The 16,253-nt window shown below is 32.1% G+C and overlaps 2 protein-coding genes across 8 annotated transcripts; both read left to right on the top strand.

Moving 5' to 3' along the window:
- Positions 1-914: 914 nt before the first annotated feature.
- On the top strand, positions 915-8,875 carry LOC108468873 (agamous-like MADS-box protein MADS3). Of its 7 annotated transcripts, none has more exons than XM_017769733.2 (8): positions 915-1,465; positions 2,338-2,419; positions 2,585-2,646; positions 7,234-7,333; positions 7,541-7,582; positions 8,071-8,112; positions 8,229-8,383; positions 8,554-8,875. In XM_017769733.2, exons 1-8 carry the CDS (start codon positions 1,272-1,274, stop codon positions 8,642-8,644), a joined length of 768 nt encoding a protein of 255 aa, XP_017625222.1. In that variant the 5' UTR covers positions 915-1,271; the 3' UTR covers positions 8,645-8,875. The 7 variants fall into 7 exon arrangements, with proteins under 7 accessions (XP_017625222.1, XP_017625221.1, XP_017625225.1 ...); XM_017769732.2 differs by having other exon boundaries at positions 8,551-8,875; XM_017769736.2 differs by having other exon boundaries at positions 916-1,465; positions 8,229-8,368.
- Positions 8,876-10,672: 1,797 nt separating this feature from the next.
- LOC108469311 (subtilisin-like protease SBT4.14) lies at positions 10,673-13,744 on the top strand. Its single transcript, XM_017770204.2, has 9 exons — positions 10,673-10,841; positions 10,940-11,031; positions 11,109-11,206; positions 11,294-11,543; positions 11,639-12,152; positions 12,232-12,554; positions 12,633-12,741; positions 12,827-13,040; positions 13,125-13,744. Exons 1-9 carry the CDS (start codon positions 10,752-10,754, stop codon positions 13,667-13,669), a joined length of 2,235 nt encoding a protein of 744 aa, XP_017625693.2. The 5' UTR covers positions 10,673-10,751; the 3' UTR covers positions 13,670-13,744.
- Positions 13,745-16,253: the final 2,509 nt, after the last annotated feature.

The following is a 16,253-nucleotide window of genomic DNA, read 5'->3' as shown; positions in this document are numbered from 1 at the left end:
ATTAAATTATTGCTATTACTGGCTTAAACAATGAGGAAGAGAAGTTGCACGATAATGTAACAGTTAACTAGATTGAACCTTTTATTTTTGCAAATAACTATTACTAACAACACTAAAACCACAATTACACAAAAATCAAACCTTATATTGTTGCTATTACTAACTTAAGCAATGAGGAAGATAAGTTGTACCATAATCTAACAATTACATAGATTGAACCTTATATTTTTGTGGACAACTAATACCAACAATATTAAAACCACAATTTTACAAATTGAAAGTACATAAGAATATTTTATGTTTGTGAAAAAAATATTTCTATTGTGTGGACAAGTCTGCTTGCTAGCACTTTAATGACACAATTCACGACACGAAATTTGATGGATCTAAGAAAATGTAAGAATATATCATAAAGATAATTAACAATTTTACATTGATTTCACAACCTCTAAATTGTGGGGTCAATTCAAATTAACTATAACATTATTAAAGATAAGTGAGATATAATAAATTGCTAGTAAACTTATTTAGGAGGAAACAAGATTAAAGAATTTAAAAAAAAATCATTCAATACTTTATGGGTCAAAGAGTTAACAAAGTGTTTAAGGTGAATACCAACAAGTTTAAGAGTAAAAAACACAAATGTCAATGTATCAAATGATGAGAAAAAGATTTAATGACAAATAAGTGTTAAAAAAACGCTATGGAAGGCAAAATTTTATTTGAAAAGAAAAATAAATTTTATGTTTTTATTGTTTCAAATCAATTTTAATTGAATATTTTATCTTCTTAATTTTTATTTTAAAAATAATTGTAAAAATTGAATTTACTTTACTCAAAAATCATGAAAGGAGGAATCTAAAAGACAAAGAATATTGTACATTCTATATTGATAGAAGCGAATGAAAAAATAAACCTACACTTTCTTCTAAAGAAATTAATTAACGCACACATTTCGTACCAACCAATAACTAAGGTCAAAACCTAGGCGTGCAGAGAGGGAGGGAGAGAGAGAGAGAGAGAATGAATTGCTAAAAATTAAATCCGAAAACATAATAAATAGATAAGCCTAAAATGGAAGAAACACTATGTAGTTTCCTTTTTTGTTGTAAAAAGCATCCACTGAAGCCTTCCCTTCTGCTTAATATACATTTAAACTTTCATCTCTCCAAAGAACCCTATTTGATAATCGACAAATATAGTATATTAAGTGTTTTGATTGTTCAAACACAAGAGAGTTGTAAAAAAAAAAAAAAAAAAGGAAGAGAGAAATGGGGAGAGGAAGAGTGGAGCTGAAGAGGATCGAAAACAAGATCAACAGACAGGTGACCTTCTCCAAGAGAAGAAATGGGTTGCTGAAGAAAGCGTATGAGCTTTCAGTGCTTTGTGATGCTGAGGTTGCCCTTATCATCTTCTCTAATCGTGGCAAGCTCTACGAGTTTGGCAGCTCAGGGTACATCTATAGGTTTATATATATATATTTCACACGTTCCTTTCTCATTAATTTTCATGGTTTTTTTGTCAAGTTTTCTGGGTCATTTACATAAACTTTCCCTACTTGTTTTCCCTGGGTTTTCGTATAAGACCTGCAAATCTTTCTTTCATTTTTATGGTTCTTTGTGGGTGGACAGGCCATGACTTTTCCCTTTGCTTTTGTGGATTCATGTTTTTGGGGAAACTGAATTTCTTTTAATCAATGAAAGATCGACACGTTTCATCTCATTTGCAAAAAAAAAAAAAACCCGAAAGGAAAAGACCCATCCTTTTTGGATCATAAACTGGGTCTTTTTAACTCTTAGGACTTGTGAATGTTTTTTGCTTTCACTGATCAGTGCCACAGAACTCGTGTACTTTTCACCTCAAAGCTGAAACAAGAAAGGCCCCCAATTCAGGGATTTCGATGGCTGTTTCAGAACCCCGTCAGTAAACTGGTGTTTTGTCTTCTCAACCACAGTGCAAAATCTAGGGTTTCCCCTTTCTCATCCCCATGGAAAAAGAAGAGGGTGCCAATGAAAGATCCTCTTTTTTTTTCTTTTTTCTTTTTTTGTCTTTTAATCTTATGATCTCCTTTTTTTTTTCAATGATTCTTGTTTTCTTTTCTTACAGCAATGATTTTAATATTTTATTACGGAGGTTTGTAAAAGGCTGACATAAAATCAAGCACACCCATTTTCCATAAAACATTCATTTTGCTTTTGGTTTTGTCAATGGTTCTAGGAGACCATTTAAAAGGTTTACAGTAAAATTTGCACCTCAAGCCAAGTTTAACTGGTATTGTGGATTATGCTCAAAAAATAAGAAAACCTTTAGAGCTGCTTTTGTTTTTTTTTTTTTCAGTATGACCAAGACCCTTGAGCGATACCAACAATGCTGCTTTACTCCTCAACCTCAACACAACATCCCTGAACATGAAACACAGGTTAATTACAAACAAGCCTTCTTCTAGTTTGCTTCTGCAACATTACAAATTGTATAAATGTTCGCCTGTCTTGTTAGGCTTGTAACTATGCAGGTTTTGTGTTTGATTATATCAGCCCTTTTTCATGTAATTGCTTAGATGCTTTGGCTTTGCTTATCAATGCAGAGTTGGTACCAAGAGATAATCAAGTTGAAGGCAAAATATGAAGCACTTGAACGCACTCAAAGGTCTTGCATGTCGTTTCTGAGTTAAAAAATCAGTTTTACTATTTAACAAAGCCATTATATTATTAATTGCTGGATAATTAAAATCAAACTAATTTTATTGTTCACAAATATATAAAAGAGAAACTTACAAATATATATTTTTAATCACTAGCTGCTGCTAATTTATTTCACTCTTTACTCACGCAACTTAAATGTTTCATACACACTATACTTACATATTTATAGCCTCAGTTAAACCCACTTAGCCCACTTAATTTACTGTCAAACTTACCCATTTATTATGGATAATGCTTAAACTCATGTCAACTTGAAACAAATATAAAGTTGCAACTTGGCTTGTTTCGTCAAGTTGCAGGTTAATTTCTTGGCAGCTTGCTATCGATCTGGCAAGCTAATTTCTTTGTCACCTTATCTACATACTTAGTCGACTTAAAATTCGATTTGACTTCAACACTCCTCAAAATCAGCTTTCATTTCAAGTTTTTTTTTGAATTCATGGCGTACGTCCGCTTTTAATAGTTTCGTGAAAATCTTTGTGAATTGATGTTTTGTTCTGTAGTAAATTAACTTTATATTTTTATTCTTCATTTATTCTTAAATAAAATGATATTGTGTATTGATATGTTTGTTTCTGACTATGAAACATCAAATTTTTTGTAAAAAATATTGTGGATTTGTTGTCAACATAAATTATAATTGAACCTTCTTATATAATAGATAATTCGCCAAAAATATTCTTCAACCAAATTGTTTGACATGTGCACATACAATAGCCATGTATTCTACTTCACATGTTGAGAGGGCTACTATTTGTTGCTTTTTCGATGACCATAAAAATGTTGCGAAGCCAATATGGAATAAAGATCCGAATGTGCTTTTGCAATCATCCAAGTCACCACCATAATCACTATCTGAATATTTAATCAATTGGTCTTGTTTTGGTTTCTCCATGTATCTACTAACTAACTTCCAACAATACTTTTAAACAACGTTGGATTTATCAGCTCTCTAGATGAATCAACACTTAAATTCAGGCTTGGTTCTACTGGTGTGGCTACCGGCTTACAATCTTCCATTTTGAAATTACTTTAAATTTGTTCTGCATACTTCATAAATATTCCTTCTTTCATTTGTTTCACTTCGACTCCAAGAAAGGATGACATTTCACCAATATCTGTGATTTCAAATTCTTTAGTCATAACTTTCAAGTTATTGAACATACCTGAATTGTTTCCCTTGAAAATCATATCATCCACGTATAAGAACACGATCATGATGTCACCAACTCCATTTTTTTATATATAAGGCATGCTCGTGTGGACTTTTCATGAACTAGTTCTTTTGAAAGTATTCATCTATTCCTGTGTTTCATGCTCTCAGGGGTTGCTTTAGTTCACATAAAGTTTTCTTCAAATGATAGACTGTCTTCTTGTCCTTGTTTGCTATATCTAGGTGGTTGTTCAAACAAAATAAATGTCTTATTGTGTTCCATGCTCTCGGGGTTCGCTTTAGTTCACATAAAGTATTCAACTACACATTCTTGATTGATGATGACAATGTTGTAGGAAGACTTGGTGGAGGGTTTTGATCTTCACCTTGTTCATCTTGATTGATGAAGTCATCGTCTTTGTCATCACTGAAAAATAATCCTTCAATTTTATTTTCTTTTTCTCCATCTCCAATAATCAGCTTCATCGAATTCAACATCTTTTGAAATAATAACTTTCTTGGTAAGAAGGTTGTATAACTTATATGCTTTGCTTCTTTTTTCATAACCAATGAAAATACATTTCACTTATTTGTCATCAAGCTTTTTTCTTGTCCGGTTAGGAACATCAGCATAATCTTGAGATGTCCAACTTCTGGCTTTTCATTGCTCTAGGCTTCATTTGGTGTATTATATTTCACACTTTTTGTTGGACATTGGTTCAACAAATAAATAGCACATTGAACAGCTTCAGCCCTGAAGGTTCTTGATAAATGCTTACCTTTAACCATACTTCTTGTCATATTAAGAAAAGTGCGATTTTTTCTTTCAGTAACTCTATTTTGTTGTGGCGTGTACGCAACTGTCAACTAGTGAATGATTATGTGCTCCTTGTAAAAGCTTTCAAATAGCTTTGAAGTATGTTTACCTCCTCTATCAGATATGAGTATCTTAATATAATGTCTACTTTGTTTTTCTATCATAGCTTTGAACTCGATAAACTTATCAAGTGCTTCTAATTTTGTTTTAAAAAGATATATCCAACTTTTTCTATTAAAATCATTAATGAAAGTAAGATAGTACTTGTTTCCGCTAAGTTATGGTATATCAAAGGACTTGTTATGTTGGAATGCACAATCTAATAGTCTCCTAGCTCGTTAAGAATTTCCAACTTTAAACCTTTGTTTGTGTTGTTTTCCTTTAATGCAAGCTTCACACAATTGATGAGGATTAATTTTTGGCAATCCATTTACCATTTTTTCTTTTGACAATAGCTTCAGGCCAAAAAATCCAAAATGTCCGAACCTTAAATGCCACAACCATGAATCATCGTTGATTGCATTCTTCATACATTTCACTTCTCCAAATTCAATATCAATAATGAATAGAAAATTACGTGTTATATCAACTTGACGAATTAATTCACCAATCTTACGTTTTTAGGCAAGCGTGTGATCCTTCATATGCACTTCATATCCTTTTTCTAGAAGTTGTCCAAGGCTGATAATGTTACTTTTCAAAGTCGATATGTAATAAACATCTGATATGTACTTCTTCTCTTCGTTCTTTTGTATAATGGTAACTTTGCCTTTACCTTTGACCTTGATGTGTGATTCATCATCAAATGTTACTTATCTGTGAATATTCTCATCCAACTATGAAAATAAATCTTTTCGGCCACACATGTGATTGCTGGCACAATTATCAAATATAAAATGTTTTTATTTGATTTTTCATTTTCATTTTAAGTGAGGAATACACTAGATTTCACATTTTCTTCTTCTTTAGTTGCTGCTATATGATTTCTCTCCTCCACCTTAGGAGTTGATCTACATTCATAACTAAAATAATCATATTTTTGAAAATTATAACATTTTATTGAGATTTATTTCCTTGTTGAAATTTGTCTTTACCTTGACCTCTGCCTCAAACTCCTTGTCCACGACTTGGCGTTTGATACTCTTCACTTGTTTGGTCTCTACCATATGATTGATTGCCTCATTCACCTCTATTTCCACCTTTACATCCTCTACGATTGCTTGTATCTTGTACAAAACTACTGCCAGCTCCACTTCATTGAAGGACAGCTTGCTTTGCAAGACTTGCTTCAAATTTTTAGTATCATCATTTTGCATCATTTATGCTCATAGGTTTGGAGGGGAGTCACAAGTTTGTCAATAGATATTTGTGACAGATCTTTTGATTCTTTGATGGCAACAATTACATATCAAATTTGCATGTTAATGACCACAAAATTTTTTTCCATTACTCTTACATCATCAAGAGTTTCTCCATTCCTTTTCATTTCATTTACCACTGGTTTCACTCAAGTGACATAATCATCAATACTTTCTGAAACTTTCATTTTTTAACATCTCAAATTCGACTCTGAGCATTTGTAAACGTACCTTTTTGGCCTTTTTGGCTCCTTGAAGGAATTTTTGCATTCCCCATGCTTCCTTTGATGTCTTTGTATCTGAAATTTTTTCAAATGTTGATTCATAACACTTGAAAAATAAAGAACAACTCTCTCTTATATTTTTTTTACAAACTTCTTCCAATGCTCTCTTCTTTTTGTTTGTTAAAGTCGCTTCGATAGCTGCATTTTCGAGCTTGACATATCCTTCTTCGATTACATCCCAATAATCTTTAGAACCGAGCCTTCATTTGAATGCTCCAATTATCATAATTTTTCTTTGTTAATTTCAAGATTTGTGGTTGAATTATGTTTACCATTATGACGTCAATACAAACCTAACTTTGATATCACTTGTTGGAAACCTAATGAATACTCAAAATCAAACTATTTTTATTACTTACAAATATATAAAAGAAAAATATACAAATTATATTTCTGCTGCTTGTTTCTTTCACTCTTTACTCATGCCACTTATATTTTTCATACACACTATATTTACATATTTATAGGCTTATTTAAACCGACTTAGCTTACTTAATTTGCTGTCAAACTTACCCATTTATTATGGATAATGCTTAAACTTATGCCACTTTAATGCTTAGTCAACTTGAAACAAATATAAGGTTGTCACCTTGCTTCTTAAGAGCTTCTTCTCCACCTTGCAAGCTAATTTCTTTGCCACCTTATCTATATACTTTGAATCAGTTTAGTATTGCTTCATAAGTCAAAAAGTACTTTTGAGTAAAAGTGAAAATTTCTGATTTTATTTTTGTTCAAAAATTACTTTTGTTAAACATTTTTTTGTTATAAAAACACTTTTAAAAAGTTAAAAGCATTTTGTTTAATAATGTTTTTATTTAAAATTATTTTTATCCTAAAATATTTTTAAGAAGTAATACTAAACTAGATATTAGTCGACTTTAAATGTAGATTTGACATAATTAGGTGCGATTAATATCAGGCATTTGCTTGGAGATGATCTTGGACCATTGAATCTGAAAGAGCTGCAAAACCTTGAGAAGCAGCTTGAAGGAACTCTTGTACTGGCTAGACAAAGGAAGGTATTGATGTTACCTCCATGTCTCTTTAGTTAAACAACTTCTTTGTCTTTTATTTCTTTGAATCCATGTCTGACAAATATCAGTTTTAACAGTCTTTTAAAATCTTGTTCTTTGGTTTTTGTTAACCAGCTCTTAAATGATATATATATACATATATATACACGAATGCATCTGATGTATGCTTCTGCTTGTTTTCCGTAACTGCAGACTCAGATTATGATGGAACAAATGGAAGATCTCCGGAAAAAGGTACTTTTAAGTATGATTGATCATTTTGAAGGGTTAAATGCAAAACTGGTCTTTAAACTATATACTAATTCTGTAATTAATTTTTAAAGAGTGATAAAAACTATTACTTGTCTTATTTTACCAAAAATATAATATTAGTCAATAAGATTGTGACTTGTGAAACATTTTTATAGGATGATATACACTTTACGGTAAAATAAAAAGAAATTAATAGTTTTGATGTCTTTCTCGAATAATACACCAACTTTTTAATTTAAGATGAAGTTCTTGAGAATTTATTATTCAATTATCATTAATTTAACATTCTAAACTTTTGCCAATTAAAGAAGATACGATATTTGAATTCTTTATCTCTTTTAATACTCATCACCTTTGATATTTGTGCTCATGTATGTCACAGTAAATGTATTATTGTTAAATACAAGTTAAACAAACAACTATTTCTTTTGGTTATTACACCATTTATATGTATGTGGAATTTCTGGCAGGAGCGTCAGCTTGGAGAGCTTAACAAACAGTTGAAAATCAAGGTTAATAACCATGATTACTACACCATGAACAATATGCTTTTAATATTCTGTTGAAAATAACTACAATAAACCATAAATATAAAAATATTTGTGTCTATTTTTGGCCTTAATTTCAGCTTGATGGGGAAGGACAAAACCTGAAAACAAGCCAAGGCTTATGGAGTTGTTGCACAACGGCTGAAAATAGCCACTTTCCACTGCATCCTTCTCACCCCAACCCTATGGAATGTGACCATGAACCTGTTTTACAGATAGGGTACAATCATTACATGTATATATTTCTCGAGCACTTTTTTTTGTTCTTTTTTGGTATAGTATCAAGCTACAATCTCTTTAGCAAAGTTTAAGGTATAAATTTACTGTTTGTTTGAGTCTTAAATTGCTTTCATAGGTCCCTTTAATTGATTATTAAAACGTGAATGTTGGTGGTGTTTGTAGTAGGTACCACCACCATTATGTTGAAGCTGAAGGATCCTCAGTCCCCAGAAGCATGGCTGGTGAGACCAATTTCATCCATGGATGGGTCATCTGAGCCCTCTATAACTCAAAATCATCACACACACACACACACACACACACACATATATATATATATATTGTGTAATGTTGCCAACATATACATATAGACGCTGCTCAAAGTGTAGAAAATAAAGAAATGCTTGGATCTTAAGGGAGCATTCCTTCTCTAACTGGGACATTAGATGTATATATATATACCTTGTTACTGTTATATTTTAGCCTTCAATATTATTCTGTAGCCTAATTGTAGCCCCTATATGTTTTTCAATTTGGTCTTGTAGATCTCTATTTCCAAGTTTTTTTTTGTTTTTGTTTTTCTTTTTAAAATCATCTTTTTGCTACCACATCAGTAAGTTGGGTGGCTTTATACCCAGGGCTTGTTGTACAGAAAGTTTAATCTTCCTTTGGCTTTATAATAATACTAATAGTAACAACTGTATATATTTCTAGCCATAAATCCTCCTTTGGAATTGGATTTAAAGATGGCTTAAAATATATTCTTCTTGAAGATAAATTGTATATTTTTACAATCAAAAAAAAAAAAATAAGGGCTAGACTTCACCATGTTTAGACATCTCTCAATACAAGGGACGAATTGAAAGGGTATGCCTTGAGCCCTCTCCAATGAAATAATCAGATTTGATTTTCATCCCTTTTAAAAATTAATAATTTAAATTAAATTTCTAATATCCATAATCTTTACCTAATCTTTAAATAGGAAGAAGAACGAGCTTAAATCTACATCTTCTTTAAATTGAACTGGTCAAATTAATGGTTCATTTTTGATCAATTTGATTAAATAAATTATTAAAATTACAAAAATATTAAAATTTTATGTTGGTTTATTTTTTAGCTTAATTCAATCTGTCCATACTAGTTTTTGAGTCAACTGATCTAATATTTATTGCTAGACCAATACCCCAATAGTTCTCAGTCCAATCAATCCGCCTAATCAATCCGATTTAACATAAACATTATTGCTTATTGTTGCAATAACAATGATGCATATTGAGCGTAGTCCTAATTCATGTGATGTATAACAAATTCACTCATGACAATTCAAACCAACATTTTAAAGGATTTAAATAAAAAACAATGGGTATGCAAGATAAAAATATATATATATATTATTTACGTTGGCTTCATTGAAAACCTTTTAAAAAATATAAAAATATTTAATTTTTAATAATTAATTAAAATATTACATAATGTATGAAATTGTGCATGGTTACTCAATAAGAAGATTTGATGAATAAATGAATTCCCTCTAAAGAAATTATCTATTAATGAAATATTGTCAGTCGTTATTTCATTCTGATAACTCGATAGATAGAGAGTAGTCTAATTTAACTGATCAAGATTAACGTTTGTGTTGGTCAACTCAATAGCAAGAAAATATATAATAATATCATTGATTGATATGTACAAATATTTAAATGGAGAGGTTAAGAAACATTGTAACATAAGCTAAGCAAAGTGATTTCGAGTTAAACAATCTCTTTAGCAAGCTTAAAGTTTCTGTCAAATTCTATCCTATTAATTTTATTTTGGTCCTAGAAGCTTTAATTGCTTGAATTGGACACCAAGGCAAAAGGGTTCTTTGATTGTGATTTTCCCCTTTGTTTTCAAGTAACTTCTCAACTTAAACCTGAAATTGATACACGATTTAAATTAAAAAATAATTCATTTTTTCGATAAAATACATTACACTTTTACTGAATGTTAGAGATAATAAATTAAGCTTACCTTACATCAAGAAATGATAAATTATTGCATGGACTACATATAATTATAGAGCTATAATTCCCACTTGAAGCATTGCAAAACATGGAACATGTAGGAAAACATTGGAGCCCCTCTTGCAACAAAACAAGCAAATCTCAAACTAAATGTGACATTGACAAGCCCCACATATTTCAACACAAATTTTTGTTTGTCTTTCTTTTAAGTCTCCTCCCATTCCATAGCCATTTAAAAAAAAAAAAAAGCCAATTGTTGAGCTCAAGAAGTGAAGTATAAGTTTTGTTTATCCATTAGCAATTTTATTATTAATGGCCTTAAAACTTTGTTCTTAATATAAAAGCATGTTGCTACAGCTTTAATGAAAGCTAAAAAAAAACATGAACATGTTAGCATTTAGCATGAGGAAACTGGGCTTTCTTTTCATTCTGATTGTTTTGAATATTGTTGCACATGGAGAAGAAACAAAGGTGCATTTCCCCCTTTTTTTCGTTTATCTAAATAATTATTAATTTTATGTTATATAGTTTTATGGGAGTAGTTATTAGTGATTATTACATGTGAACAGAATTTTTACATTGTTTACTTGGGAGATAGTCCATTGAGCAAGCAATCTGCAGTTCAAAAACACATAGGCCTTCTTTCCTCTGTCAAAGGAAGGTAAGTTGCATTGTATTTTGATGCATTTGACTTACATAGTTTGAGTTTCCTGGTTTTTTAATGGAGCTTTTGAACAGTGAACATGGTGCCAAAGAGTCCATTATTTATAGCTACACCAAGAGCTTCAATGCCTTTGCTGCCAAGCTATCTGAAAATGAGGCTGAAATGTTGAAGGGTACTAAAAATTCTTTCTTATTTTGTTCATTTAATTTCCATTTCTTTAACATATGATTGGATTAACCTGATTTATTGAAATGTTTAGGTCTGGATGAAGTGGCATCGGTGTTTCCAAACCGATATCGGAAGCTACACACTACGAAATCGTGGGACTTCATTGGACTTCCTCTAACAGCTAAAAGAAATTTGAAGTTTGAGAGGAACATAATTGTGGGTCTACTTGATACAGGAATTACTCCGCAGTCCGAGAGCTTTAAGGATGATGGATTTGGTCCACCGCCCTCAAAATGGAAGGGAACGTGCGGTCGTTTCATGAATTTCTCAGGCTGCAACAAGTAAAAAGCAATGAGTCCTCTTGAACTTAACTGGTTTGATAGTTTATTGGTAATGTTTTAACTCATGGATTTAATGTTGGCTGTTCATTCTAAAGCAAGATTATAGGTGCTAAATACTACAAGCTTGATGGCAACCCCGACCCTGCCGACATTTTATCACCAATAGACATGGATGGCCATGGCACGCACACTTCATCGACACTAGCAGGCAACCTGGTTCGAGATGCAAATCTTTACGGGCTAGCCAAGGGGACAGCTCGTGGTGCGGTGCCATCAGCTAGGATAGCAATGTACAAAGTGTGCTGGGCCAGTTCAGGGTGTGCTGATATGGATATTCTTGCTGCATTGGACGATGCTACCAGCGATGGAGTGGACATTATATCGATATCGATCGGCGGGGGAACTCAAGATTTCGTGACCGATTCTATATCAGTTGGTGCATTTCATGCCCTGAAGAAGGGCATCGTTACCGTGACTTCTGCTGGGAATGACGGTCCAAGTTTGAGTTCAGTTTCTAACTATTCCCCATGGCTTCTTACTGTGGCAGCGAGTGGCATCGACCGACAGTTCATGAGCACGGTCAAGTTGGGTAATGGAAAAAGTTTTCGGGTAAGTTCGATATATCATTTAAAGATATGTTCTTAAATTGTTTTCCGAACACTTCCTTGAAGTGCATATACATAAGCAGGGAATTGGAATCAACACATTCGAGTCAAAGGAAGGTCTTTACCCCATTGTCAGTGGGGCCGATGTTGCGATGAACTCCGAAAGCAAGGGAAACGCAAGGTTCTGTTTCGATAACACATTGGATCCCAGCAAGGTGAAAGGAAGGCTTGTTTATTGCACACTAAGTCAATGGGGTGTTGATTCTGTTGTTAAAGGAATTGGAGGCATAGGCACCATTGTTGAAAGTGAACAATACCTTGACACTGCACAAATTTTTATGGCACCAGCTACCATGGTGAACTCGACTGTTGGTGAAACTATACAAAATTATATACATTCCACAAGGTTATATGATTATATTAATTTTGTTCCATGATTTTTTGATAATGATAAATGCTGAAGCTATCAAATGAAAATTGGCAGATCACCTACAGCAGTGGTATACAAGTCTGAGGAAATCAAGATTCCTGCTCCATCTGTTGCTTCATTTTCGTCTCGGGGTCCAAATCCCGGCTCGCACCGTATTCTCAAGGTATAAGCTTTGAATTCTACCATTTCCATCGATCATCGAGTGCTTAATATCAAAACTAATGGTCTCTGTGTGCACCCTGGTGTAGCCTGATATTGCTGCCCCTGGTGTCGATATATTGGCAGCTTACACTCTTGTAAAGTCGCTAACAGGGCTCAAAGGTGACACCCAACGTTCAAAGTTCACTCTCATGTCTGGCACTTCGATGGCCTGCCCTCATGTTGCAGGTGTTGCAGCCTATGTAAAATCGTTTCATCCAACTTGGACACCAGCCGCCATCAAATCTGCAATCATGACCACCGGTAATGACATTAATATCATTCTTATTTGCAATATATCTATCATCCCTTACACTCTTATTTGCAATATATGAATACTCTATGTAGCAAAACCGATGAGCAAGAGGGTGAACAAGGATGCCGAGTTTGCCTACGGTGCTGGTCAATTGAACCCTGCAAGAGCCATAAACCCAGGCCTAGTCTATGACATTGATGAGATGTCTTATGTGCAATTCCTATGCCATGAAGGCTACAGTGGATCATCTATAGCACATTTAATCGGCACAAAATCTGTAAACTGCTCCTCATTGCTTCCTGGATTCGGCTATGATGCTCTTAACTACCCGTCGATGCAGCTTAAAATGAAAAACAGCCAACAGCCGACCGTTGGTGTTTTCAAGAGACGAGTCACCAATGTAGGTCCTCCATCTGTGTACAACGCTACCATTAAGGCTCCTAAAGGACTGCAAATCACGGTTAGGCCGACAAGTCTCCTGTTCACTCGTTTGTTGCAGAAGCGGAGTTTTAAGGTGGTGGTGGTAGCGAAACCCGAGCTGAGCACTAAATTCAGGGTGCTATCGGCTTCACTTGTATGGAAAACCACTCATCACACTGTGAGAAGTCCTATTGTTGTTTACAGTCTCCCAGACTAATGATAGTAAATCATATATGAAAGAAATGAGGGAGCAAGTGCAGAATTAATAAAAGGAAAGGCAGTTTATATATAATTTGTTTGCACTGTTTTGCTTGTATACTTGAGACTTAGTGCTAACCTTCCATCTTCATCTTTTTCACCTTCTTCACCTTCTTGTTTAGGAATTGCAACATAACTATGACCAAAACAATCTCAGATCTAAATTAGAATAAATCTGGATAAAATTCACATGAGATTTAAACTAAAATAAAATCCAATCTACACATATTTACACAAGATAAAACTCAAACTTGAAAGGTTCTGGTATCAACATTAAAACAGATTCGAACGAAAATAGATAAAAGCAAGGAGGGAGTGTGAACATGTTATGCTATTAACCCGGACCAGACTTACAGATTGAGCCAGAAATTGGTGGTTCTACCGGTGGCATAAAATCGGATATAGACCAAATTATTTGTGGTTCAGTGAAAACCAAAACCAAGACAAAAAAATTAACAATTGAATCAGTCCAACCAATTTATAAAAATTTTAATATATTTTTTAATTATTTTTTATGAATTTTTTAAGAGTACCAAGGTTTTTTTTTTTTCTTTTTTTTCATTAGTCTAATTATGAAAAGTTACAAAATGACCGATCATGTAATACCCTTATACCTTATCCAATTGTTGGATCCAGATACCAAGATGCTACATTTGTTGCTAGAGCAACTACAGTCTAATTCAATATATTTTAAGTGTCTACATAATCAAATTTGGGTCAATATATGTTTCCTATATGTTTCATATTTATTTCCAAGACTTATATGGTTTATAATAGCTTTCTACACAATCTAAGGCCGAACAAGCACTAAAATGCAAAATTTGTCAAATTTTGAGGTGACGTTGCAATGTCGGGGGTTCTACATTGCGATGCCACTCGCTGACTCCACTAAATTGAATGATCGTCGCAACATGCTCCCTGTTTCCAAAAAAAAAATTAGTTTTTAAGATTTTTCACTAAAATCCCTATTTAGAAATTAAAATTTAACCAATCCAATTCATTTTACATCAAGTCCACATAATATAACATGTTATTCAATCAAAGATAACAAGGTTTAAAAATTAACATAATTATCGAAGTTTTAATTTAGAGGACTTACTCTTAAAAAATAATTTATTCTTTCTACATATCATAACATGTTGCTAACATATACCAATCAATTTATCATAAGACTTTCTTAATTTATTTTATAACAATCACTCAGTTAGTACCTCAACAATACATTTAAACTTCTCTTATATATTAGCAAATCCATCATTTGCAACAATTTTTAACAATTATAACTTTTCTATTATTTTCCTCCTCCTCCTCTCCATTCCTCATCCTTTATGCACATGTATTTATACGAGAATTTATGGTTTTAGTATTGTATACCTATATGCAACATTAATTTCAATTTTACTATTTACATAATTTTAGTAAAATTTTTCACTTGAGTAACAATCACTAAATTATTTATAATTTGGTCTACAATGTTCTAAATTAAGATCCGCTTGTTGTTTTTGAATCTAGATTCAATGGCCTTTTTATCATAAAAATTTTAGAATTTCTTATTATGCCAATTAATACAGTAAATTGTTTTAATTTTCCCTAGTTCTACTGTTAAGCAGCTTTGACCCTTCTTCACTAAAAATATATTATCTTTCGGTACTATACTCGTATAATGTTTCTGTTTATTTCCTTTAAAAGTAGAATCGTCAATATTTTAAGCATATAAATTTCATATCCTAAACATTTGTGTACAATTTGAAATAATTTTTCAAAATCAAAATAGGGAACTCGAAATCATTCTGAGCTTGTCTCGCAAAAATTCATATATCTCATAATCCACTACTCCTTTACTTACACCGTTTCTTTTATGTTAAATTGTACTTAATAATTTTTAATTTCATATTTAATTCAACCTTTAAGTAGATCTCTACAATTTTTGATGAATTTTCAAATTTGAACTATTCTTCTGTGTAAAACTGTTTTAATAAAAATTCTACTTATTATCACTCATATGATTATATCAACATTTAACACTTAGTTCATTTATCAAACTTAAGATCTTTGGTTGTACATAACATTATACTTTTTATTATTATTCTATTTAGTTCCTTAAAGCTTACAAGTAAACTTAATTACATTTTCACTTTACATACTATAATTCATATCACTTTCTTTTCACAGTTCACAACATTTCCATTACTTCTTTATTCCACTCAATTAACACATTAAAACATAATGAATACCTATGCTAGAAATCACTTTCTTATGTTTTTAATACTTATAGTTATTTCTAATTATTTTGCAATCTAGTCCTTAACATTACAAAACCTAGTAATTATTATAATTGTCTTTCTAACTTCACTTTTCATTCAATTTCACAATTACATAACACTTTAATCAAATAATTCATAATAATTCCTTACTTCAGATATCTTATTTTTATGCATTTCACTTCAATTATTTTTAATTTTAAGTTTCTCAAGGTTTACAATTTAGTCCTTAACATCATGAAAATTTATTATTTACTATAATTTCACTTTAATATCACTTTG

The sequence above is a fragment of the Gossypium arboreum genome, chromosome 8, assembly GCF_025698485.1.
Source record: "Gossypium arboreum isolate Shixiya-1 chromosome 8, ASM2569848v2, whole genome shotgun sequence".
NCBI classification, from domain to species: Eukaryota; Viridiplantae; Streptophyta; class Magnoliopsida; order Malvales; family Malvaceae; genus Gossypium; species Gossypium arboreum.
Note: the sequence above shows the minus strand (reverse complement) of the source record. Positions and strands in the feature narration are given on the sequence as shown.